The sequence below is a fragment of the Boleophthalmus pectinirostris genome, unplaced genomic scaffold, assembly GCF_026225935.1.
Source record: "Boleophthalmus pectinirostris isolate CB_2022bp ecotype Guang Dong unplaced genomic scaffold, ASM2622593v1 HiC_scaffold_19, whole genome shotgun sequence".
NCBI classification, from domain to species: Eukaryota; Metazoa; Chordata; class Actinopteri; order Gobiiformes; family Gobiidae; genus Boleophthalmus; species Boleophthalmus pectinirostris.
In genome coordinates, this window is record NW_026571140.1 from 26,698,937 (window position 1) to 26,724,762 (window position 25,826).

Here is a 25,826-nt window from a genome sequence, read left to right on the forward strand (position 1 = left end):
ACTTTCATTTTAAAGGGTTTAGAGTCCAGAAAAGAAACTAAAACAACTAAAACTAAATAAAAAATAATAAACAATAATAAAGTAATAAAAATTCATTAATTTTATTAATTAAAACTGCTGTGCATAACATGTAGCCTGTCCTTTGGTCAGTCAAATTAATGTAAATTTATGGAGTTGGTCCTGCTTTTGTATACTTGCTTAAACTTTTTAATGATAGACATTTGTTTGCAATCCTTGTTTGGAGCTTATAATCCTCCAAATATCAATTTAACTGTGTTTGGTCCTGGTTAAGGTTTGGTCTTGGTTTAGTTCTTCTACTTGTTTCGCAAAAGTGTGAAAATCGGTAGAATAGAGTGAAAAAAAAAGTTTTAAATGTAATAATAATTTTGTTTCTAACTAAGAAGAACCAAGTAAGCTGTTATAGATCATATTATAATCTCTAAAGAGTTTGAAAGATCATCCAGGATGCTTTCAACCTGAACAATTAAGTTTGTTTTACTTAACGCCATACTGCATACCTGACTGGCATAGATAGTTTTGCCCACTCCCTCTTGTTGGCATCATGGCTGTTACTCTTTCTGTCTCTGTACGTGCTCTGCTCTCATATCATCAGTTTGTGTTTATGTCGCAGTGGGAGTAAAAATAGCGCCATGCCCTTGTGATGATGTGGAGGGGTGTGCCCAGTGGATGCTCAGTATAACCTTGCATTTGGGGGGTCTCTCTATGCACTCCTGGTATTACGTGATCGCGCCACAGACTTGAGGAACAGACACAGGCAGCAGGTAGGTCAAAGGTTACATTCAGGGCAGGAAATAGAGATTGTTTTTAAATGTTTTTGAATTTTTTGTCCTATAATTTTGAATTGGTGTATATTGTCATGCACATGAATTTCACTTAAGTTGTATATGTTGTCATTTCTCTCAACATGGAGGGACTGATCTAAAATATAATCATTTATGTCTGTAGGATTTGTCTATATATTTGTCCAGGGAGTTCAATGGAGACAAAATCCTCATACCTGGAGGAGGACGATAACTGCAAGCACATCAGTGAGGATGAGGAGGAAGACAAGCATGAAATTCAAGGGGAAGAAGATGGTAAGTTTTGGCATACAGTAAATCATAGTTGATTAACAACTTTTGTGATTTTTGTGTTTTGTAGGTGCCCCACTCAAAGAGGAACCGGGTGCTCAGAAACAGAAGAGCTCCTGGACTCCCTCATTTTTCTACAGAATGGACAGAGAGGTGCATCACTTTGCCGGACATGACATTTTAATACAAGAGGCACAGGATTCCTTTGCAGCTACAACTTGGCCTGCGGTGAGAAAAATTCAACAGTCTCAACATATTATCAGGATTCATGGCAGGGGCGGTGCCAGGGGGGCTTGAGGGGGCACTAGCCTCCTCTAGAACGACCGGTGCACCCTCATAGCTCCCCCTAAAGATTTTTGCCACATCATAGGGTATTCAATCTCAACTAAAAATGTTCAAATGGCAACCACTGAATTTTCAAAAAAAGACTACAATAATAGAATAAATAAAAATGTCATGAAAGAAAAAAAAAAAAAATTATGCATGTATCAAATTTTTATATAAAGGGAACTAATTCAATATCAAGTTGTTAAAAAACTGCAAAACAAACAGGGTAGGGGGTGGTGGTGTGCTCACATCTATAAAAGGCTCAAAATTATCCCATGTGAGCATCCCCATTTGAAGAACTTAGCCCCCCCATAGTTCTTCTAACCAAAAATGTGTGCTGCCGCCCCTGGTCCATGGGGTTAAGAGTGATAAATTACTGGGACGGGACCATAGCAATTAAAGTCAAAACTAAATATAACTTTTAACTGGTCAAAAGTCCTGAAAATGGCATCCATAACCAGAAAATGTCATGTGACTGAAATCATCAATAGGGAAATATTATTTAAGAGGTAATAGTAGCATTGTTAGTGTAGATTCAGTGAATTCTGTATTTGTAAATTTTGGATATTTTCTGAAAATACATTGTAATAATCAGATAGACAGATAGATACTTTTCCAGTTCGACAGGAGAAAACAAACATAGCATCATAGAGAAGATATTTGAAGTTAGCAGTCTGTCCTCTTGCGTTCATCAGCTGTACGGGTGAGTCATATGGGAAAACTGGCCCTTGCCTCTCTTTACAGGTTTTCAACACAACGTGATACTTCATCTGATGCTTTTGTAATAGCAGGAAATTATCACACACTTTCTTAGACACGCACACATAGGGGCACATGTCAATTGAATCTCAATCATCTGGCTTGAGTTCACAGAACCTTCTCCAGGAATGCAATGGCCTATTTCAACATGTTTTTAAAGACACCGCAACAAGTCCATAAAATGTCATCACCCATAAAGTAATTTTAGGAATTTAAATACGACAAAAATAATTCCCCTCATCTGACCTATAGTGAGCTTCCAACCGATCCACATTAAAGTTTGTCCAAGTAATTGCTCTGTAGACAAAATATTCACTTTCATCCACATACATTCGACCAAATAACTAGTATAAAGAGTATGAAAAGATAATACTGTGTTGAGTGGACATTTTTGTCTATAGATTCTCTATTAAATCAATCCTGAAACCAGCACTGCATACTAGACTAATGCTGTTTAAAGGTCCTATATTATGAAACACTAACTCCTGTAAGCTTTAAGCCATGTTAGAATGTTATTACTTCATTAAAAACATACCTGTAGTTGTGTTTTGTTTTGTTCACACATGTTTGAGTAATCCTTTATTATTATATTATATCTCCAAAGCTCAAAATGCTCTGTTCTACCTTGTGTGGTAGTTCAAATTATTCTAGTAGTGGTGTATGGAGTGGAGCAGTGGAGCACTTCCTGTTTTACCACATGACATCACAAAGTGGAGCTGAGTTTTCAGTTGGAAATAACTTAAATATGCAGGATTTGTGTGTTAAACAATTGTGAATGAAACAAAACACAACTTCAGGTATGTTTTTGATGAGGACACAGCATTAATATCTGTCCATCCATTTTTTTTCCCGCTTATCCGCTTATCCAGCTGGCTGGGTCCGCATCTCTGGTACTTTGACCCCAGGAACCTTAACATAGAGCCATTTTGAGTGTCATTTTGAATAATCTCTTTATTCAGTCTTTATTCAGTCTAAATCACAACTTTATGCTTGCATGGCATCATTACACAAATATTGTACTTTTAACCTCTGCTCTTCATCTTTAAGGCCCCCGCTCTCTGTCAGTACCTGGAAAGTCACTACAAAGAGCTGAATCTTGTGGATAAGGCCGTGCTGGAGATTGGATCTGGAACTGGACTCGTATCTGTTGTTGCAGCTCTTCTTGGTATGAGAAAGAAAAATAACTGAACATAAAATCTAACCAGCTTTTTTCTGTCGTGGGGTCTGCCACCTACTTTTGTGTCCATGGAGATGTTATTGCTTTACCTGGAATGTTCCACAGTATAGTATTATGAAGAAAAGATGACATCACCAGGCCAAGCTACAAGTCTGATCTGTAAAAACGCAACCCCACCTACAGATGTTTATTAAGAATTTCAAAAGCGCAGTAATAGGCTCTGTGTACAACAGCTCCCAGCAGCCTTACTGTTAGCGTTATTACTTCCTAACCAGTTGTTTCTTTATGAGTTTTTTTCAGAGTCACACTAAAATTAATAAATATTTAAAGATCAGGCTGTGGACAGGGAGTTGCAGGTGGAAGTTCCTTAGCCTGATTCATTAGCCGGTTTCACTTCGTGGAAACCGTCTGACCTCGCAGCATTAGAATTCGTTCACTCGATGATAGGCTGGTGCTTTTTTTATTTAACCAATCGCTGCTATTTAGTTGTGACGTATGTAATGCACCGGAACGCTCAGTGGTGTCCAAGTAATTGCCGGCACAACAACAAACAAAGCAGAGAGTGAACATATCTGTCAATGATCATTGTCGTTTCTGTGAGATGAAGTTGCAAATTAAAGGTGCAATTTTAAAAAATTGTAATCGACAAAGGAAGTCCAAAGGAGGATAGCGTATGCAGTCTGCCATCTCAACTCAGGTTGGTTCAGCTCTTCAATGATTGGCCGGTGCGCGGTCTACAACTTCCAGGGTTCTTGCAAACCGTCTAGTGAAATGAAATTGAGCGGAGGCATAAACTGAAGTAGGCTAATCTGTATATAAAACAATCAGGTAGTCTTTTACTTAGGCTGTTGATCTTATATGTTCAGTGCTGTAATTTGGAACATTTCAGGCAAATCCATAACATTTCCAAAGAGACAAGCAGCTGGCAGACTCTCCACAAGAAAAATTACATAGTGAACCTTTAAAAACTGGATTTTCTGTATTACCTGTGTGTCCGTTAGGGGCTTGGGTGACAGCCACGGACCTCCCTCACGCTTTGGGCAACTTAAAAGTGAACCTGTCAAAAAACACAAGAGGCAAATCCAGACACACTCCACAGGTGGCTGCTTTGTCCTGGGGCTTTAACCTGGAGAGCACCTACCCAACCTCTGTGTACCACTACGACTACGTCCTGGGCGCGGATATCGTCTACCACCACGACTTCCTCAAAGAGCTTCTGGCCACAATGAAGCACTTCTGCCAACCAGGAACAAAGCTGCTCTGGGCCAATAAGATGAGAATGGAAAACGATTTGGAGTTTGTGGAAAAGTTTAAAAAGACATTTAATACAAAGCTGGTATTTGAAGAAGGCGATATGAAGATATTTATGGCAACCTGCAAAGAGGATGGAGAGGAGGAGGATGCTGAAGATTTGAAGGTTGAATCAACATGTGAGCCTGAGATAGGGAATAATATGGAAAAAGCTGAAGCCGTAATAGATAGGCGTGAGGAAGAAGCTGCTTTAAGTCCTGCCAGAGAGGACAGTGAAGAGCCTGAGGATGAGGAAGGGGAGGATGAGGAAAATAATGATGAAGATATCAAAGCTGATGTTTTGAAAGTTGGTCCAGATAATGAGCTGGATCATACTATGAAAAAAGTTCAAGGTCAAGAATTAGGTCAAGATAGGAGTGAGGAGGAAGTAACACTGAGTGACACCGGTGAAGACAGTGAAGAGGCTGAAAAGGCTGAAGAGGAAGAAGAGGCAGAAGAAGAGGAAGAAGAGAGCAACAGTGATGAAGATAAGAAAGAAGAACCAAGCGACAGCCCAGATCAAGACAGTAAAGAAGACACACAAGGTCAGTCATGACTTACAGTAGGACATTTGGTCCAGCATACATGCTCCATTCATACCTGCTGCATTATTTTAAATCCATTCCAGTGTATGTGTGGTCCAAATCTGCTTTTATCTTCCTCTCCTTCTCACTTCTCTTTTTATTGAAACATCTCTCTGCATCTCCCTCCAGCTTTCACTGTGTCCCAACCATAGACTGATAAAAATGGATATAGCAAAACTGCTAGGCAAATAGGAAGTGTTCAAGGGGGCGCTTCCGGCTCCAACAAAGATTTACATGTACATGAAAAATCTCTGCAACTGCTGCTGTGACCTGCGTCATTTTTGGTCTTAAAATGTTCATATTTCTATTCCTAACACCAAATTCAGCTTCAGATTCTCTCCCATAACTCCCTCGTGAGCTTAATTTGACTGGAGCCAAACGCTATGAGCGACGTCACACTCACTTTGTCCACTTCTTTATACAGTCTATGGTCCAAATTCATTTCTTGACTTTACCAGTGAACAGGTCGTTATTCAAATCCCCCTCTACACTTCCTTTGTGATGTGGTCTGTATAACTGTTTTTTTAAGCATTCCCCTGTACATCAAACTTTCAAAGACTTACTTCACTTCAGAACAGAAAGACTAAAAATGACATGAAAAATCTCATTCCACACCATGTGTTCATATTATTGTTGCTTATGTTGCTAATGACAATATGCAGTTTTATTGTCATCATGTCTGCTTACATGTCTGTTTCTGTTATGTTTGTAATGTTTGTTCTATGTGAATCATTTAGTGAATAAAAATAGTCTCAAACAATTCAGTGCTTCTACTTATGCCTTGTTTTTCATTTATTGTATGTTCCGTCTGTTATCAGTTAATCTGCAAAAATAGACAAATCCCATTATTATAATCTAAAAAAAAAAAAAAGTTGACTTAAGATGGTCTGCTTTTGCAAATTAACTTCACTGCTGATTTTCTGGCCACTGGTAACTACAATTTGAAATCAAAGAAAAAACATTATGACTAATCCTCAGATTGGAAGACTGTCTATGTCTTTGTGCCAATGGCATGTCTATGTATTGAGGTTTCTGCATCCAGATTTCAATTGAAGGCCCTGTACCTGCCATTTGCCTTATCCACAAATCCCTTCCCCATGGGATAGGACCATGATTGTGATAAGGAAACAACATTATAACACAGATCAGAAAATAGCATAACAATGGGCTCTTTAAGAACTGATATGTTTTGTTAAGGGCATTTACCTGAACTAGAAAAGATGTACAAGGCCTTTAATTGATCAGTTCATTTTCTTATTATAAAAAATACAAATAAATAAAACTTCAATGGCCATGTGTCTATTGCCATTATTATTAAATAAAAATTATAATAATGGCTTGGTCCACTACTTTACTTCTGCGCGCTATTGTTTAAAAGTATTCGTTCACTCCAGTTTTTATCACCTGTGGCTTTTATCCAGACTCAAATTGGTTTATCTTTTAGTAATTTGGAGCGGGTTATCTATGCTTTTATCTCTACACATCTTGACTACTGTAGTGCGCTGGCTGTACACTGGTATCAGCTAAGCTCACCTGCCACGCTTACAGTGAGTCCAAAATTCTCTTTACCAGTACATATCGTAGAGAACATCAGTCACACCTATTTAATCCTCATTACTCTGGCTCCCCATCAATTTTAGAGTTGATTTAAAAATTGCATTGTTTATTTTTAAAGCACTTCATGGACTGGCCCCAACATACATTTCAGAACTCATTGTTCCCTACACCCCTTGTGTTACTCTGTTGTCTGAGGGTCAGTGCCAACTTGTCATCGCAAAAACGAGACCCTGGGGTGACCAGTTGGACGCTCACCCCCCCTCACATTAAGAGCACCCCTTCAGTCAGTGCTTTTAAGTCTTATTTAAAAACGCACTTTTACTCAGTGTCTTTTAACACAGCGTGTCGTCCTCTGTTTGACTTTTATTGATTTTATTTGTTATTTTTCTTTTTTATTAACTTGCTTATTTTTTTTGTTATGCTTTATTTTATTTTATTTAATGTGTTAATTTATACTGTGGCTACTCTGTGCAGCACTTTGGAGACTTGTGCTATACAAATAAATTTGGACTGGATTGGATACAAACATGCCCACATAGGCAAGCTGAATGAAGTGTTTTCCCCAAGAATTGTATTCCCCAGTATTACAGTTCAAACTGGAATAAAGCCTCAAGGTTTGAAGTCAGTGCTAGGCAAGGCAAGTTTATTTGTATAGCGCAATTCATCTACTCAGTAAAGAGAAAATGCTCTGAGTTTATTTAATATCGCTTATCTTATCTAAGGGTCATGTCTGGGGCACTGAGGCTTAAGTTTACAGCCTGGATGAACGTTACTCATAAATTTGACATTAACTGACCCATGGATTGAAACCACAAAAGGCGCTAACCCCTCATGCTCCAGCTGCAATGTCTAATTTTGTAGCTGGATACAAGAGAAAGAATGAAGTTTGGTATCTGGGTCACTAATGATGTCCGCTTAGAGAAGCCACAAATGTGCTGAAGTCAGTTCGATAATACCAAGGGGAATGGTACCCGATCTCCTCACTTTACAAATCATAAACCTGTATGAAGTCTAAAAGATTTATTCAAATGTGGAAAATGTCACTGTATTCAAAATAAAACAATTTATCTATACAGGAGAACAGAAAAAAGTCAGTGCACTTCCGTGGGCCCCCAGCGTCATCAGTCGTCTTGGTAAAGAGATTTATCATTACGTGGGGACGGATATTAATATTTTTGAAGCCTTTGATTCCTATGGGGGTTTGATGTGGCCAGGGGTAAGTACCAGGCATAAAAAGATAATATAATCTTTATTTTAATATAAACTCATACTAACTTGAGTATGGTTGTGTTGCCTGTAGGCTTTGGCTCTTTGCTCTTTCCTGGAACACAACACAGACATTGTGAATCTCCAGGATAAAGAAGTTTTAGAGCTCGGAGCTGGGACTGGACTTGTGGCCATCGTAGCAAGTCTTCTGGGTGAGCTTAAAAACATGGAAATAATGTAGAGATGTATATAAAGCAATGTTACCCATTAGTGAGCAGGATACAGTATGTACATTTTAACTCTATACTCTTAACTATAATGTGAGAGAACGTTGAAAGTTATATAAATTGAAGAATATGAATTGATAAACTACAAATACCCCAACTATAGCTAAGAGTTTTTCTATAAAAAGACATTTTATTCTTTTACAGAGGACATTGTAATAAATATTTGCAGCATTTGTGAAGTGATAATTGTGCTAACATGTGATTTTTATTCAATTGTGACATAGTAGGCCTATTGTGCAGCCCTATTGATACTTTGCACTGACATCACTCTGGGGGTGTTTTTCGTGTATCTCTATTGGAGGAATGTTCAGAAGTTAGCATGGAGGCACAATGCACACATAGCCAAAAAAGTCTTGTGTCCCCTCTCTCAGCAGATTTATCCAAAACCAGTGATTTGTCCCAATTTTATAAAAGACATGTCCCACGTGTCCTTATTTTTGACCAGTTTGACACCTGCAGTAAAGTGTAAACATTAAAGAGAGGCATAAACTGTTACTTGTTGAGGTAAAATACAGAAAGCTGGTTAGACAAGCCCAAAATACAAAAAAATGTGGCTATACTGACTCACGTTAGTCATGAATGGGTCAAGTACAGAACTATTTTCCTTAATTACGCACTTGTTTCACAGTGTAATTATTACCAACTGCCACAAACCAGGGGTGTTCCAGTTTTTTATTTGAAAATCTGGTCACTCTATCTAATTCAGGGTCCTGTTAAGGTGTTTGATTTTCAACCAAAAAAGGTGCGAGTGACTACCAGAAAAACTGTAGACTAATGCTAGCCCGTGACTGTAGTTTTAATGTTGTTTAAATGCACAAATCATCTCACCTGATGTAGTTCCAACTAAACTAGCTCTTTCTGGTCAGATTATGTAGCAGAGCTCCTAACAGAGCAGTGCTTTAAGTTAGCTTCGCATCATCGGACAAAGTTAATATCAGCTGCAAAGTATCAGTAAAATAGCCACATGACGACAGTGTTTTTTTCACAGATGATGTTTATTTTATTGTTTCAGGAGCCAAAGTAATGGCCACAGACCTACCAGAAATCCTGGGGAATCTACGGTCTAATGTGATGAGGAATACCAGGGGCAAGACCAGGCACTTACCCCAGATTTGCCCCCTGCCCTGGAGCTTCGATGTTGGGCGTACCTACCCCTCAGCTCTGTACAAGTTTGACTACGTGCTGGCCGCTGATGTGGTCTATCACCATGACTTTTTGAACGAGCTCCTGGCCACCATGGTTCACTTCTGTCAGCCCAGAACCACCATCATCTGGGCCAATAAGGTCCGTCTGGAGTCAGACTTAACCTTCACAGAGAAGTTTAAAAAAGAGTTTAACACGACGTTGCTGGCTGAAGATGGAGAAATGAAAATATTTATGGGGAAATTTAAAATGTGAAGACTTTTTTTGCTCCTGGCTGAGTATGCAGCAGTTGTATATTATTATATTGTGTTTGGGGTGACCAGACATCCCTATTTACCCGGGACATTCCCAGTTTTGAGCCCTGTGTCCCCTGTCCCAGTAGATTTATCCAAAACCATTGATTTGTCCCTGTTTTATACAAGAAATGTGTCCCTGTTTGTGACCAGTTTGATCATTTGTTTAGGTAAAATACAGAAAATCAGCTTAAAAATGACCAAAACACAACCAAAATGTCTATACTGACTCACATGTTAGTCATGAATGGTCTCTGCATAACAGTTTTCCTTAATTACGCAATCATTTCACAATTTTATTATTACCATCCACCCAAATCGATGATGTCCCAGTTTTTAATTTTGAAAATCTGGTCACCCTAATTGTGTTCCAAAAGGACTAAAAATAATTTATGGGGTAGATTTCACTGCATAAAAACATCACAACACCAAACATTTTAATGTTACTCTAACCTAAACACAATTGAATAATGCACAGAAGCAGAGCCTGGTGCTTTATACTACAATTTACTGCTTTCTGAATCACTTGTTGGGTTTTGCTGAGCTGGCAATGATGCTTTTTGTATTTTATTATATTTTGCTACAAGAAATAAAGAATAGCATGAAATTGCAATCATGTAAATATTTTAAATTCCAGGGTTTCAGAAGATATCACACCCTTCTATCCATGAGTCTCAAAATGAAAAATTAGGACCGTTGTCATGGCTATTAACAATTCAAAACAACATATATGTTTATAATGGGAAAAAATACAAGCAGTCATGGTCCCCGTTTAGGTGTTTGATTTTCAACAAATAAGACTGAGTGAAAAACTGTTGGCTAGTCGACTCTTCCAAGTCAGACTGTGTTAAAAAATTCAGATTAAAGTCTAACTTCTGACAGTAATGCTTTCACACTTAGCTTAATATTCCCATAGTATCTTGATGACATGAGCTGAAAAGTATCATCAATAAATGAGGAGAGATTATAGATTAGATGAATTATAAAATCATCAAGTTGTGCATTTCCATAACAAAAATGGACACGTTTTTTTTTTTTTTTCCTAGTCATTTATTAAGTGTTGTTTCATTGTTTTGACGCAAGTCTTGAGATCACAAAATGTGACAGTGGCTGGAGCTTTCACTCCATCACCCAGGGAAGATTTTCTGGGTATAAAATACTAAATGCATACATACAATTTTATATAACATAAATATTGTAAAATCTTGGCATTTTTACTTTTAAAGTCACTCAACTTTTTTCCTGATACCAGCAAAGTGAGAGAGATGTAAAACTATAAAATGGACGGTATAGTTGAAAGTTAAGGCCATTGGAGAATGGTTGGCATGGATACTAAATCAAGGCTCAAACACACCTGCAATGCATATGAGGCCATGACATGAAAATCAACATTAAAAATTAAATGAGGGAAAGCCTGAGCCGACAAAGTGCAGACAGTCAAAGCTTTAAAAACAGAAGTGCAGCAGGTCCGCAACCCCACGGGGAAAACGTGTGATGTGATAGTAAAGCTCCAAGTCTCAAAAAAGAACACGAACTCACCAGAGACACAGAGCCCTGCACTCAAGACCAGCCACCTCTACATTCCCAGGTTACACTTCCACCTAACAGCCAGAAAGACTGTCAAACATGTGGTCAATGCACTTCACTATGCAAAGGGTAACTAAAGACGGCGATATCAACAGTAATGTATTTAAGGAGGATTTAGTGGAGAGTTCTTTCCTGCTTCTTGCATCATTTTAGTCCATTGGTTTACATTTCTATAATAGTCATAGTCTCTTGAAACCTGTACAGTATGTAACTGAATAATATCTAAACACTAATTAAAAGATATTATGTTATGTCACTTGCATTTTACTGTACAGGTTGTTGTGAATGCAGTCGGATTCTTAAAAACGCATTGACCAAAAGCAACTCACTTGATTTTCCTAACAATTAAATAACACACACTTAATTAATTTGTGAATGCCAGAGCCACAGTAAAATACTAAGAAATTTCAATGCCCATTTTCAAAGAGGACCTATTGGCTATGATTTCCAATATTCCAGGACACAGTAATGGCTGACAATAACCATCACAGTGAAGATCAGGTCTGCTTTGATGCCTTTATGAGTCCAGTATTAAGGGCATATTGAAATACATTATGGGCCACATGTCTACCTAATTAAATGGCTTCTGTTGTTTCAAAAAGTTCAACTACATAAAATAAAGTACAAACAACCATTCACAGACACACTCGTCAACATCATATAATAGGTATAATATTACTGTAATAGGGATTATAAATTGTAAAATAAGATAAAATGTGTCCAAATAAAATGCCTTGATTCTAGACGACATGCATATATGCAAAATACATCTATTAGAACATCTGACTATATAGCTATTGCATTTTAATAATTGTACGTTACGTGTATGTACAATTTGACACTGTGTACAAGTTGCAGAAATAACACACTGAATAATTTACAGTGAAATATGAGAGTAAAGGCAGCTGCATTGTCTGTTAAAGTGAGGTTTGTGAGAAAAGATTTGGGTGAAGCCAGCGATTTCTGCTACGTTTTCGCAGTGCAAAAATCAAAACTTTACACCCCAAAAAAGACCGTAAGGTACGAGTACAAGGCACCTCAATACAGTTGTGTTTTGGATCTGAGTTTGAGCTGAAAATGGCATACACTTAAAAGGTGCACCAAGTAACTTTTCTGGTAGAGGGTCTGCCACCATCTATCCATGGAGCTCTTAACAGGAATTACAGGATCTTTCAACTGCTCAAAAATAGCTTCAAAACCATGCAATCGTCCACAGAACTGGCCTGTAAATCGTCACTTGCTTGTCTTCATGGATAAAGATGAATTTAAGATGCTGTCATACTGTGGAACAAACCAGGTAATGCTATAACATCTCTAGAAGTCAGAGACAAGAAGGTGGCGGACCCTTCTCCAGAAAAGTTACATAGTGCACATTTAACATGAGCTTACATACAGATCTAATTAAAAGAAAAAAAAAAAAAGATAAAAACAAAAGATATGCAAGTCTGCTATAACCTGTGTGTACTACAGGGCATGGTGTCTGTACAAGTCTGATTGTTTAAAAAGTCCCAAATTCAGACAGCACCATGTTTTCAACTGATATCACTGATTGGACATTGATAATAAACATAAAATTACATTTATGATATGACAATAGGTAGGTCAGAAGACTTGAATGTGCTCATGACACTAAAAAAAGCAGTGTAAGAATTTCCTTAGCATCAAAAGGTGACGATTGAAAAGTTTTCGTTGCGTTGCTGGCATTTACGTTGGAGCCAAGGCAGAAATGCAATGCCTGCTGTGCTACTCATAACAGACCACTATTGTCCCATTCTGAAAAACTACAAAAAATAAACTGCATTCCCTTAACTGTTAATGGCGTGAACATTCAGAGTAAACTTTCTTGGTAAAAGTCTGAAAAAAATTTAAAAACTACGTGACCCTGAGGACTTAAGTCTCAGAGTGGTGGAGGGCCATGCTGATGCTGTGTGTGGACAGAGATGTGTTTAAAAAGGGGTGTAGTCTGCAGGATACATGACAGGGAGCCAGTTCTCACTGTAGGTGGCGCAATGGGTCCATCTGAGGTTTTTCATGAGCTGGAAATGAGAAGAAGCAGGACAACAATTATGTAATCTACAACAGAAACATAATATTGCAAACCATTTAATTATATTTCTGCTTAAAGGGCCCATATTATGCTATTTTCTGATCTATGTTCAAATGTTTCCTCATCAAAAACATAGCTGAAGTTGTGTTTTGTTTCATTAAAACACAAACCCTGCATATTTAGGTTCTTCTTTTAAATAGAAAACACACTTTTCCACCTTGTGGTGCCGTGTGGTAATACAGAGAGCACTCCACTGTTTTTACACTATATACACCTTCACAAGAATCATTTGGACAATTTCAGTCCTGGAATTGCCAATTTCAACTGAATTAAAGATAGAAAGGTAGATGTTAACTTGAAAACTAATGCTTTTTGACATCACAAGGTAAAACCAAAGCATTTTGAACTGGATTACTCAAACGTGTGAATGAAACAAAACACCGCTCCATGTATGTTTCTGATGAGGTAACAACATTTAAACATGAGTAAAAGCTCATGATAGTCAATTATGCATAATAATACGACCTTTAAAAAATTACTCATTTAGGTGTTATGCCCTAAAAAGGCTGAACCTGTAAGTAAAATTTGTCTTGTTCCAGTATCGATATATTGTAAAAGCAGCAGAGATCAAATGAGACGACTGTGTACTGTCTGCACCCAATTAGAAAGTCTAACCTAGTTTGGATTCACCCAAAACCAGTTTTCTATTACAATCAGCATTAGAAACGAACCTGAATACAGTTTTTCATGTTTTCTTTGCTTGGCTTCTCCTCTCCCATCTTTGTGGCAAACTTCAGGGCTCTACCGTACATCTTGTTCGCCAGGGCATGTTTGTACGAAAACATCAAGACCTAAAAGAAATAAACAAGGGATCAACAAAAAAGCAACTTATCAAACCATGGTGATAACTGGTATTGATACTTTGCAGTGACATGATGCAGGGGGTGTTCTACTTGCATTTCTTTGGTGGAATGTGTCTGTAGTTACTATGGATGGAAATTGGATTTAAACAAGACATTTTCAGGAGCCCGTTTAACAACACAAATCAGATCACCTGTTGTAGTTCCAGCTAAATCAGTTCTTTATGGTCATATTGCATTAAAGTAAAGCTCAGATTAAAGTCTAACTTGAGTAACAGAGATTCAGACAGAGCAGTGCCTACAGTTAACTTCACACACCCAGCACACATCAGCTGCAAAGTATCAATATCACTGAATTTCGATTTTTGAGACATACAGCAGAAACACCAAAAAGAGTCGGTCTCACCTTGGAGTCCGTGAGCTCTGCCCACTTCTGTACCTCCCAGAAGGTGTCAGACAGGGCTTTGGTGATGGCCTGTGTTGTGTCGTCTGAGCTACTGGGGGCTGGATCTCCCCCCTCTTCCCCTGGGGTCTGTCCTGCAGCTGCTCCATCTTGAGAGAGGGGCAGGAGGAGCTGATCTGCCAATGCACAGCCTTTTCTGCACAGGGCATCCAACAGAGAAGACTTCTGCTTCTCCATGTCACTGAAAAACACAGACAAGTGTTCGATTGACCCAGTGACAGCATGGATGGCATTACATGTTATTTTCTACGGCTGTGCAATTTCTAATAGTCCATGATCTTGCCATGTTTGCTACTTATTTTGAGTTTATTATTACCATTTATATTTTTACACTTTGTTACAGTAATATATTGTGACGTGTGAGCTACTGTGTCCAAACAATTTCCATCAATAAAGTTTGTCTAAGTCTATCAACTTTTTTAATCGAAAAGTCCAGAGCCAGTCCTCTGCAAACCACATGCCTTTACTTACAGAGAGTTTGTGCAGTGATTTAAGTCTATTATTAAGGGTCAGGTAATTAGTAGTGAATGCATTTTTATTTATTTGTAACACACAAGAAAATGAAACAGAAAATGATAGTGTAAAAAAAGTTGATTTTTTTTTGTCATATCGCCCAGCCCTATTACCTTATTAGAAGTATGGTCACGTGACAAGAGGCGTGCTTCTCGCTTTTTGGACCATACTAAGAAATCTACCTTTTAATGGAGGCCGCGTCTGGCCGGGGGTCTGTCTTCATGGTGAGATAAACAGCCAAAGCCGTTTGATCAATGCGTGAGATGACAATGTCCGCTGCGGACACGACCTCTTTGAGACGTTTAGCACGCTCCTACAACAAAATAAAAACAAAAAAATAAACAAAACAGTAAATTTTGTCTTTTATCTTTTTTCCGGATACTTTACCTTTTCAGAGTCCAGCTGATGCAGTCTTTGAACATGCAAGGGAAGATATTCTGAGTAGTTTTCCATCAGTTCATCATAAATTGAGTTAGAATCCAACCTAAAAGACACAAAGTTATAAGGTAATTATTAAACATTTTCAGAAATCTCTTTATTATTAGATTCAAGAATGACTTACTTTGTCATCCACTGAATCTTCAGGTCTCTCAAAGCTTCTGCAAACTCATCCTTCACATCCTTCTCTTTGTCTGCATCCTTTTCTTTCTCCTTTCCTCCGTTCTTTGATTTGTTTGGAGCAGGGATGAGGTGGTACACAACTGGCACTATGTCCTATGTGAACACAAAGAAGGGACTAGATGTAATTCAGCTGTCACAAATACAAGGAGACTGGCAGTTTCAATCAGCACCCTAAATTGAAGCATTTCCCCTAAAAAAAATAAAAATAAAAAATCATGTTTTAAGAACTCTAAAATGTTTTGTACTGTAAAGCAAAGACCCAATTGCTAAAGCAGAGAAACCCATTTAAGTGATTTATTGACCACCAGATTTTTTTTAAAACAAACCAGTAACTAAACAACTTCATTATGGCCATGTGAAAATACGTCAAATACTGAAGTAACCGTAGAATGTTTGGATATATGAATTGCAGCAGCAGATCCCATCTCAAAGTTAGAAAAGGCCCTTTCCCGATGTCAGGAGAGCAGAGGTGGCTCTGTTGTACAGTGAACTAGCTCATCCAGTACCTTTTTAAACTTTCCTTGTCGTTTTGCAGAGGCCTGCCCCTGGTGGTCAGAATAACACACAGTAAGGCAAAGGACAACAATAACAGACTCGCTCTTCACTCACAGGCTTCTACAAACCTGTACTCCAACCTGCAGAGTGCACACTTAGAAGCAATGCGTATTCAAAACAACATGTATTTAAAAGGTGCACTATGTAACTTTTTAGTTGGGGGACCGTCACCTTCTTGTTTCTATGGATATGTCACTGCTCTGCCTGGAATGTCCCACAGTATGACATTAAACAGCTATACATTACATTTATTAAATTACATGTGGTTTTACAGCTCAAAAATACTTAGAAACAAGCATTCTGACTGTGAGCGGTATCAAAAAGTAGCAATGGTATCAGTTTCATTACCGTCATTAAAAATCTGCAGCGCATAAGGACCTAATATAATATTATAATTTATTGATATCTAAATTTGTTTGCTCAGTACAAATGAATTTGTGGTTGTATTTTCAATTTAATGCTATCACGATTTGAAACTAATAGTGTCTATAATGTTTCTTTTAATTGCGTGAGGAGATGACATTCGATTATTTTCGTTCCCTTGTCACGTGACAGTTCATAAGGGAGACCAAGACGAAGCTAGTACTTCTGAAATTTGGCAGAATTTTGGCTTCAGGTGCACATTTGTTTACGTTTTACAGAAACTAAACTTAAAACCACATCTCATTGGCATAAACTACAAAACGCTGATAAAAACAGCTCTTTCCTTATGCACTGATGTGGTTCAGCTTCTGTCGAACTAAAGGACACGACTCAGTGGAATATGAGTGTTCTCTCTGTGACAGTGGATGTGCGGCTGATGGTGAGTCTATTTTGTGCGTGTGTCACGTTGGAGATGGTTCATGTGAAAGTTTTCAGAGATTATAAGTCTGCAGGTCATACGCATAGAGTATTTAGCGGTGCGGTTTCGTAGTTTACCAAAGTCATAATAAAACATTTTGGTAATACCGTATATACCGGTAAAATCCTGAGAAGGTTTAATAGTCTCAAAATTTGTATACCGCCCAACCCTGATACCACACTGTGAAACATTCTAGACAAAGCAATAACATCTCCATGGAGAAAAGCATTTGACAGACCCTCCACCAGAAAAGTTACACAATGCACCTTTAAGATCCAGCAATACTCACTTTCAACACAACAAATATCGTGGACACAGAATTGTTAAACAAACGGTAAATCAAATTGTTTAAATTACTTTTTCACTGAGCCAAGACATAATAAGAGCAGATAACAGTGACCAAAAACAAAATGCAATGCTAAATAAATAAGACAAAAAAGTTTCAAGTGTTAGATGGGAAAAAGAGTCAGGAAATCACTGGACTGCCACAGGAGAATGACACAAGACAATAACAAAGATAACTGCCATGCAATACAAAAACAAATGTATAAGCAGTGCAGAGATTAACCATTGTAATAAGTTCTTCATTTTAGCAGTTGAATTCAATGCTATAGGACTATAAAGCTATAGGACTGTAGTGTTAATGAAAATGCCACTCACTGCTTTCTTTCCATATTCACTTTTGGGAACAACCAGAGATCCTGAAAGGTAACAGCCTGGACTTGTTCCTTTGGGGATCCTAGAAGAAACACAAAAAAATCATTTAATCTAAGAAAATTCAGGAGGCTGGGTTCACGTAAAAACTTCACTTTTTAAACTGAGGTGATTCTATGGTACAAATTGCCATTTAGCTGTGAAAATGCAGATATTTTGTTCTGGTTTATGGTCACAGTTAGTATCTCATTACTTGGTCCGGTCACATGAAATAAAACCTGGCAAAATATTCAACATATTCTTCTCTGTCTGCAAAACATTTTTCTTTATTCACAGGACAAAAATCATGGCATGATTGCTGTAAATTATTCAACTGCACACAAGCAACAAGATTATTTTGTGGAATCAGTGAGCAGATCATTTCAAAATTTGAGGGATTTCAGTTTGGATATCAGGAGATCTGACATTAGGAGATCAAATTCTTAAATGCCATGAATGCAACCTTTTATTACTAATAATATTTTTAGTAATTATTTTAGAGTAGGGTTTTAGAAGGGTTGTGCAATTAACCAAAGATTAAATCAAAGTAAAAATCATTTCTGTCACTGATATGCTTGAGTGTATTTAACTGAGAGGTCTAGAGCCAATTCCCTGTCAGAAAAGCAGAGTTCACACTTTGGAGAAAGAAATATTTATCAGTATATTTTTTTGGGTTAAAGTCTGTACTGTTTATGTTAAGTTTATGTTCATGATGCGTATGTAGCTCAGCAGGCCCGTTGACAATTTTGGGGCATGGGGCAAGAATATGGGTGTCCCTATAATATATATATATATATATGTATATATATAGGAAGAGGGTCCAATTCTGGGCCCTTAAATCCCTAGGGCCCAGGACAGCAGAACCCCTATGTACCCCTCTGTCTACTGTTCTTTTGCCCAACCTAATAGCAGTGAATTCATGTCAGTACTTACTTGTCATCAGGCAGAGAAGTGATGTAGAAGGGCTGTGTGGCTCCTGGGCACAGGGTGAGAGAGTTTGCTTTCTTCTTTGCCATGAGTGCCCCCCGGTGGCTTTCATAGATGTCCAAACTGAGTGTGGTGGAGAGGCGATGGGACACGACAAAGGGCAGATCTTTGAGTCGCTCAAGTTCACTGGACTGTTCATGACGGACCTGCAGCCTCACCGTGTAGTCGCCCTTCTCCAGCTTCAGAGAGTACTGATAAATAAGTACAATACAAGTCAGTGACCGCAACAATGGGAGAAAATATAATTATGTTTATTTAAAACCTCAATTTATTCCAAGTTCTTGACCTAGTGTTGTACTGAACACAAGAATTATTACCAAATAAGACTGAAAAATGGCACAATGGTACATTATTTGAACCTAAAATTCTAATTTCCGGTTACCGCATCGGGTTACCCTATCATATAACTTACATGAAATTGTGTTGATGCCAAAAGCACCTGTGAATAACTGAGCAACATCTTAATTTCAGATGTAAGTTAAAAAACTTATAATTAATTAAGAGAGCTATACAGGTTTACATCATTTAAACCAACAGATAATAATACAAGTACAGCTACTTTCAATGTTAAGGATTGTATTAGGAGTTTGAGAAATTGTTCAGTTTCTCTCCCTTTGAGTAAATGAGGTTGGGTTTTACTGTTTTAATAGTATTGTATTTGATTGTACCTGGTGTGGGTATGCATCACCGGAGCCCAGCAATCTCTTGTTCTGATCGAAGAGCATCCACAGCTGACTGTCAAACTCAGACTCGTACAACAGCTCACACAAGGTAGGGCAGCTCGGGGTCACCTCACCACTTTTGGGCTAAAGACAGAGACATGTTAAGAAATGTATGATTCACTAACTAATAACACTAATTTAAAAGAAGTTTGATATGACTTTAAAACAAAGTACCTGGTGAAAATTATAGTTAAGAACTATCTCATAGAGTTGTCTGTTGTTTGGAAGAACATCCCTCTCTCCTAAGGCCTTGATCTTTGAAGTCACGGGCCTAGAAGAAAGTCAAATGTATTAAAACACTGTGACCAACAGATATGTTGTAATGTACAAGTTATAATATGAAAAAACCTGAGAGGCTGCACCCATGATTTAAGGGTGATAGTTGGAGCCACCTCTTCATACCGCAGAGGAGAGAAAACCTCAAAACTTGTCACCCCCTCAGAGGCATGCTGTGTACAGATACATTATTTAGTTGATGACACTTTTAAGGAGATATACTTTATTTTGCCTCTTTCTTACTAAGTGCAAAGGTGAAGGTGATGTGCTGAGACCATGAAATGAGATGTTGTAGTCCACAGTCACGTCTCCAAGGCTCGCCCACCAGCGCGCGATACACAACTCCACTATTTTACCTGACTAGAACAGAAGATACAGAGATGTTTGCTTTGTGTACGTTTACTATAACATTTTAACATTTGTCTTAATGTCAAGTATGATTGGGGCATACCAGCACTGGAAAAGCTTCAGTTAATGAACCTTTTTCTAATAGAGAGGAAAACTTGTAAAATTCATTGGCTCTGTATGCCCTCTGCTTGACTAGATGCACTGCATGGAGAACAAACTTTGAAGATACGTCTCCTGAATGAGAGGTCAGCGTGATCTCTGCAAGAAAAATAGAACCATAAAACTATTAATTCTCAAGACAAATGTTAAGTAATAAATCTGTTCTGGCTGAAGAGAAAATGAACTACACTAGAATATATGGAGCAAGAAAAACAAATGATCCATGTCCAAATTTGCTCTACCCTGTTCTCGGTCATCATTGGCAAAGAAAGCCTTGATTTATTTTTTATTCACAGCAGATGTCATTGACCATAAACTTTTTTACTAAGTTAAAATCTATAAACCTTCTACAGCTCAAATCTTTTTGTATCACAACAAAAATACTCCAAATCACCAAATTTTTGTATAAAAAATGATAAGCCCCAAAATCTGTTGCTCCAGCTATTATATATTGATAAGTCAATATAGTAATTATTGTGACAGGCCAGGGCATTACTATCTTATATAGCTTTTCTGAACACATTTGTCTCATAAAAAACATACTGACCTGCCCAGGAGGCTCCCTGAGGTACAGTGATAAAATGGCGTCTGATTTGGCCTGGTCTGAAATGGACGTCTGTGAAACACACCTCCTGATTACGACTCTCTGGCACCCTGGAAACAAAGGCATATAGTCAAGACCTAGTCTTATAAAAAAAAAAAATTAGATTATTATACTGATTATATAAGAAATCTTACTTAGTTGGGATAACGACTGTAATAGGGACTCTAAACAGGGGACCACAGGTGGGTGCTGCAGTGTCATAGCCACAGACCTAAAGAGAAACAAAAATTGAATTTTCATGGACAAACACTAGAGATGACAGGTCATTTCTAGAAAGCTCTTTTACCTCTGTGTAGTGCACTCCTTCTCTCAGCCCCACTGGGTCTATGCGGACATTTACATGGCGACACTGATTCATTAACTCTAAATGGGAAGGACACTGCACCCAGGGGGCAGTGCATGTGAGGGCCAAGTGCAACTGAAGGGAGATGCGCTCTGAATTGTCTGAACACAGCAAAAACAATAGTTTAAGAAATTAAAAATGTAAAAGACAACTTTGGATTAGTCTGAGTATGTACCTGTGTTTTCTGGGAAGATGGGTTCAATTCCTACTCCATGATCAGAAGGAACAAGAACTTGGGACGGATCCCTGAGGTAGATGCCTCTCTGTGAGCCCACAGACACCGTAAAGCCCAGGTGGCTTGTGGGTAATGAGGCATGTTGAGTGAGGTAGTCTAACGCTCTGTCCACCTATGGACAAAATGAATATGACACCAAATTTAATCATGTTTTAAAGGTCCTATATAAAGCAAAATTGACTGTTACGAGCTTTGAGCATTTTTATGTTGTTGTTATCTCCTCAAAAAGATAAAAATATATATATGTATAGCAAAATTACCTGGATAATCCCATGACCTTGTGCAAACATCTCAATGTCATCCACTTTAATGGCTGTGTTCTCGAGCGCTCTCCTCACAGCTGGTGCCGAGGGAAGAATTCTGTTCTGCTTCAGACCTAAATCACAAATTAACTTCACTCACTGATTACCATATACAGAATGAAGTACATACAAGAACATAAGGATACAAATGCTCGTCCACTAGAGGCGAGATGGATAAAGTGTCTTGTCCAAGGACACAACAACAGTATTCATCTGTGGGAGTTGGAATTGCACCGCCAACCTGTGGTTCAGTGGATCTGACCACTCTACCAATGATGTTTATATTAAAAGTCGATCTGAACTGCCAACCTTTGGATCAGTGACAAACACTCTACCAAATGAGCTACTGTCATGGAAGTTATTCAAGTTATTCAACAGTCTCCAGCTCACATCTTATTTTAGTACAGAAAAATAACAAAATGTTCCCCAATAGTCCTAATAAAAAGTAACCACAACAAATACTGACTCCACTATTACACACTATTGAACAAACCAATACCTACTCACCTGAGAGGACGAGTGCAATGCCTCCACACGCATTTGGGGATGACATAGATGTGCCATTCATCAGTTGGGTTCCCCGAAGAGTCCAGTTTGGCACTGATGCAATCGCACCACCGGGAGCGCTGATGCTGACCCCGAGTGCCCCATCTGTGCAGGGGCCTCTGGAGGACCACGTGTACTGGTTTGGAGGCAGCTTTTCCCTCAGAGAATACTCAGCCACCATCATGTCGGGGGTCACATAGGCACCAACACCTGGGCAAAAAGGAGTACATTAATAACTTATCTAAAATGGGCAGGGAGATTAAATATTTGAATAGCTTACCAATAACACTACTTGTAGTTCCTCCTGGGCAGCCAACCGTTGAAAGACAAGGGCCATTATTTCCAGCACTTGAAACAAAAATTACATTGTGCTTTTGTACAGCCTCTGTGATCACCTCGCATATCCTCCTGCAAGAAAACGAAGAAAATATCATAATGAGAATTGAAAGTACGTAAAAGTCTTTTAAAGTAAGTCCTTTAGTACTGACCCTGAATTAGGCCAGTGGGTGGCTTCTCCGTAGCTATAGTTGACTAGATCACATTTATAATTGATTACTTCAATCATCTACAAGAGAGTAGAAAAAATTACAATAAATATACATCCCCCACTATAAGACTAAGCCTATGGTCTCGGGTCTAAACTTAAAGCTTCTTACCGCACGGATGAGTCCTGTGCCTGTTTCCATTGTGCTAAGGCGAGTGTCACCAATCTTTATGGCGAGAATCTGAGCACCGGGCGCCACACCATTGCGTTCAGGTTCATCTGGAAAGTAGCCCGCTGCAATACTTGCTACATGTGTTCCATGGGCCCCTTTGACAGAAAATTCAATATATGTTACATTTAATCTCCTGAATCGTTTTTGTTTTCTCCATGGATAGATTTCTTTCAGTTAATTTCTTTGAGGCTCTCACCTCCACTTGTGACGATGCAGAGTGTGTTTCCCTCATCATAAATATTTACAGAGTAGTTGAGCATCTCAGCATTGCCTAATGTTGCATAGTCCTGGTTCTCTTTGTAGGACGTCAGCACTGTGCACTGGGACAGATCTCCACACTCTGAGGTGTCAACTACAGCCCTACACACAACAGAAAACACAACACTTGAATGTGTGCCCAATAATGATCAACAATAGCATTTAATACCACTGCCTCACCTCCATGTTGTGCCATCATGCCAAAGCACACAGTCATAGACTGGACCTGGATCACTGTACTTCTTTTCTAATGTTGCTAACAGCTCTGACTGACTCTGTAATTCCTCCTTCTGCAGCTTCTCCATCTGTAAAAACAAACATGAGAAATAAATACTTGATGTGATCGCTGTGTGGATGGGTGTGTAAGAGTTCAGCCACTAAACAAACTTGGGTATCTGACCTGAGAGGGTGAGGGATGTGAGAGGTCAAATTCTTCAGTCTTACGAGAGACTTCTGCGAGTGCTGCCCTGTGTGCTGGATCCCACTGTTTCTCCTTCCGCTCTTTCTACAAAAACAAATAAATAGCTATTTTATACATTAGAATTATAAATAAAAGCTAACACTGTCACATATTGAATAAAAACAGCTAATAAGGGAGCCAGCTTACATTTAAATTAAGCTGCCCGTTGTGAATCCACCCTAATTAATTTAAGTAATAATAGTCTACTGTACCTGTATCCTTTCTTTGAGTGCCTTAGGGAAGAACTCGTAGCCATTTTTAACTCCAATGTGGTATTTCCCTGTTGGATTGACCCAGGCAGGTGGAATCTACAAGACATAAAGACAGATGTTGGAGATATACAAAATAATAGGTCTCTCTGGCAGTTGGCTATTAATTATAGATTTTCCTCTGTAGTTTAAATTTATCGTGTTCCTTGTACCTTGAGTGTTCTTCCAGAGAGGCTGGTGATTGTCCCTTCTTTAGGCTCTGCCACTGTGCTCATGTTTACATCACCGCTGCCCGTCGTGTCAATGATATCAATGATCTTTGGCTTTCCCTCGGTGGTGACCTGGAAAGTGTCAAGCAGTAGAGGTATAATTTAACAGACTGAAAATCTGAGCTTGCATGTAACTAGTACCCATCAGCTCAAAGCCTAACAGCTGCTAGTATTTCATTCAAGAGTCTCATATTCAATCTCTGCATCTCTGAACATTCACCATGTCAGACTATGTACAAACAGATTACCATTTAAAAATGGTTAACATGATTTATTCCAATATTATTTCTATCTTACATATGACAGGCTGCATGAACATATTTAAACGATGAGTAACCTTAATTACAGTGTACGTAATATGCTTCAGTAATACATTAGAACAAATGCAACAGCGTTAACACATCTTAAAAATAAGCAATGCATTTAAATACAACATCCCAACACAACAAAGCTAATTTGCTTAGCTTGCACCTTATAAAATGTAAAACTAGACTAGTGAGCATCATTCATTGTAATGGGAGGATCAAAATCGTTTTTTTCAGTGTAAAGCAGGCGTTGTCATATTAATATAAAATGTTAAATATGTGGTTCAATGTACTTAAATTAAACAGCATGCTAACATGGCTAGGGCTAAACGAGTTACCCTTTAGTGACAGGGCACAAATAACATGAATGAGTCAGGCCTTTAGCTTAGCATGCTAACTAGCCATTAGCTAAGTAGCGGTAGTGAGCCGGGTAGATTTACCTGCATACCGGGGGCCCCGGGGTCAACACCGGTGTCAAGGATAGCAATGAGCACCCCCCTGCCATCGTGCTCCGGGAACCGGGTAAGAAAAGACGCGGCGCCGGTCTCTTTTTTGGGGAGCAGCCCGTGGAAAGGGAAGGGTTCTTCAGCAGAATGAGCAGCCATGATCAAAAGAGCTTCAATGAAAACAAAGCGACGAAATGGGGAAGAACAGCGAGACACCGGGAGGACAGTTAAAGGAACAGTGTCCGTGGACACGCTATAGACAGTGTAATATGTGGCTTCTGAAGTACCATTTTTATTTAACCTTTACCTCTCTCTACTGTTAATATATCATTACACCGTCTATTTTAGTTATTCTTGATGACAGTAGAACAGGATACTTGTATTTTTGTTGGCTAAAAATAGAGATGTAACCTACTACTGTAGCAGCAGTATAAGAGGAAAAGTGCCCTCATATATCCTCTGTTTTACAGCTAGACAAAATGCAGTCACATCTTATTCATAAAGTCTGGTTCAGAATCATCAGAACGTCTCAATAATTCCCCTAAATCTCCACTGGGCGGCGCTGTAATACAGCTACTGAAATGTCCCCAATCTCCATTCAGAAATAACTTACCTTGAACTATAAGTTTAGTGTATTAGTGTCTTGTTGTTACTGTATTTGCATTACTTTACACGCATAGGAAGTAGGCTATTGTAGGGTTTCACTTCTTAAGGTTTTCTGAACCAGCCTTAAGTCTACACACTCTT

General features: G+C 38.5%; 2 protein-coding genes across 3 annotated transcripts; one reads left to right on the top strand and one right to left on the bottom strand.

The window, feature by feature from the left end:
* Positions 1–655: 655 nt before the first annotated feature.
* LOC110173023 (uncharacterized) lies at positions 656–9,844 on the top strand. Its single transcript, XM_055154579.1, has 8 exons — positions 656–782; positions 967–1,097; positions 1,162–1,319; positions 3,225–3,342; positions 4,356–5,189; positions 7,862–8,001; positions 8,086–8,203; positions 9,291–9,844. Exons 2-8 carry the CDS (start codon positions 998–1,000, stop codon positions 9,674–9,676), a joined length of 1,854 nt encoding a protein of 617 aa, XP_055010554.1. The 5' UTR covers positions 656–782; positions 967–997; the 3' UTR covers positions 9,677–9,844.
* Positions 9,845–10,740: 896 nt separating this feature from the next.
* tpp2 (tripeptidyl peptidase 2) lies at positions 10,741–25,281 on the bottom strand. 2 transcript variants are annotated; one of them, XM_020938997.2, is made up of 29 exons: positions 25,074–25,281; positions 24,272–24,400; positions 24,063–24,158; positions 23,791–23,895; positions 23,571–23,695; positions 23,329–23,492; positions 23,073–23,227; positions 22,905–22,981; positions 22,697–22,824; positions 22,378–22,626; positions 21,829–21,944; positions 21,509–21,680; positions 21,277–21,434; positions 21,125–21,201; positions 20,934–21,040; positions 20,331–20,485; positions 20,123–20,239; positions 19,952–20,052; positions 19,778–19,874; positions 19,550–19,687; positions 18,828–19,072; positions 17,862–17,940; positions 16,312–16,350; positions 15,747–15,898; positions 15,572–15,668; positions 15,367–15,497; positions 14,615–14,852; positions 14,080–14,199; positions 10,741–13,337 (listed from the first exon to the last, which is right to left on the bottom strand). In XM_020938997.2, the coding sequence occupies exons 1-29, from the start codon at positions 25,236–25,238 to the stop codon at positions 13,248–13,250; spliced, it is 3,822 nt and encodes a 1,273-aa protein (XP_020794656.2). In that variant the 5' UTR covers positions 25,239–25,281; the 3' UTR covers positions 10,741–13,247. The 2 variants fall into 2 exon arrangements, with proteins under 2 accessions (XP_020794656.2, XP_055010550.1); XM_055154575.1 differs by lacking the exon at positions 16,312–16,350.
* Between the last annotated feature and the right edge of the window lie 545 nt (positions 25,282–25,826).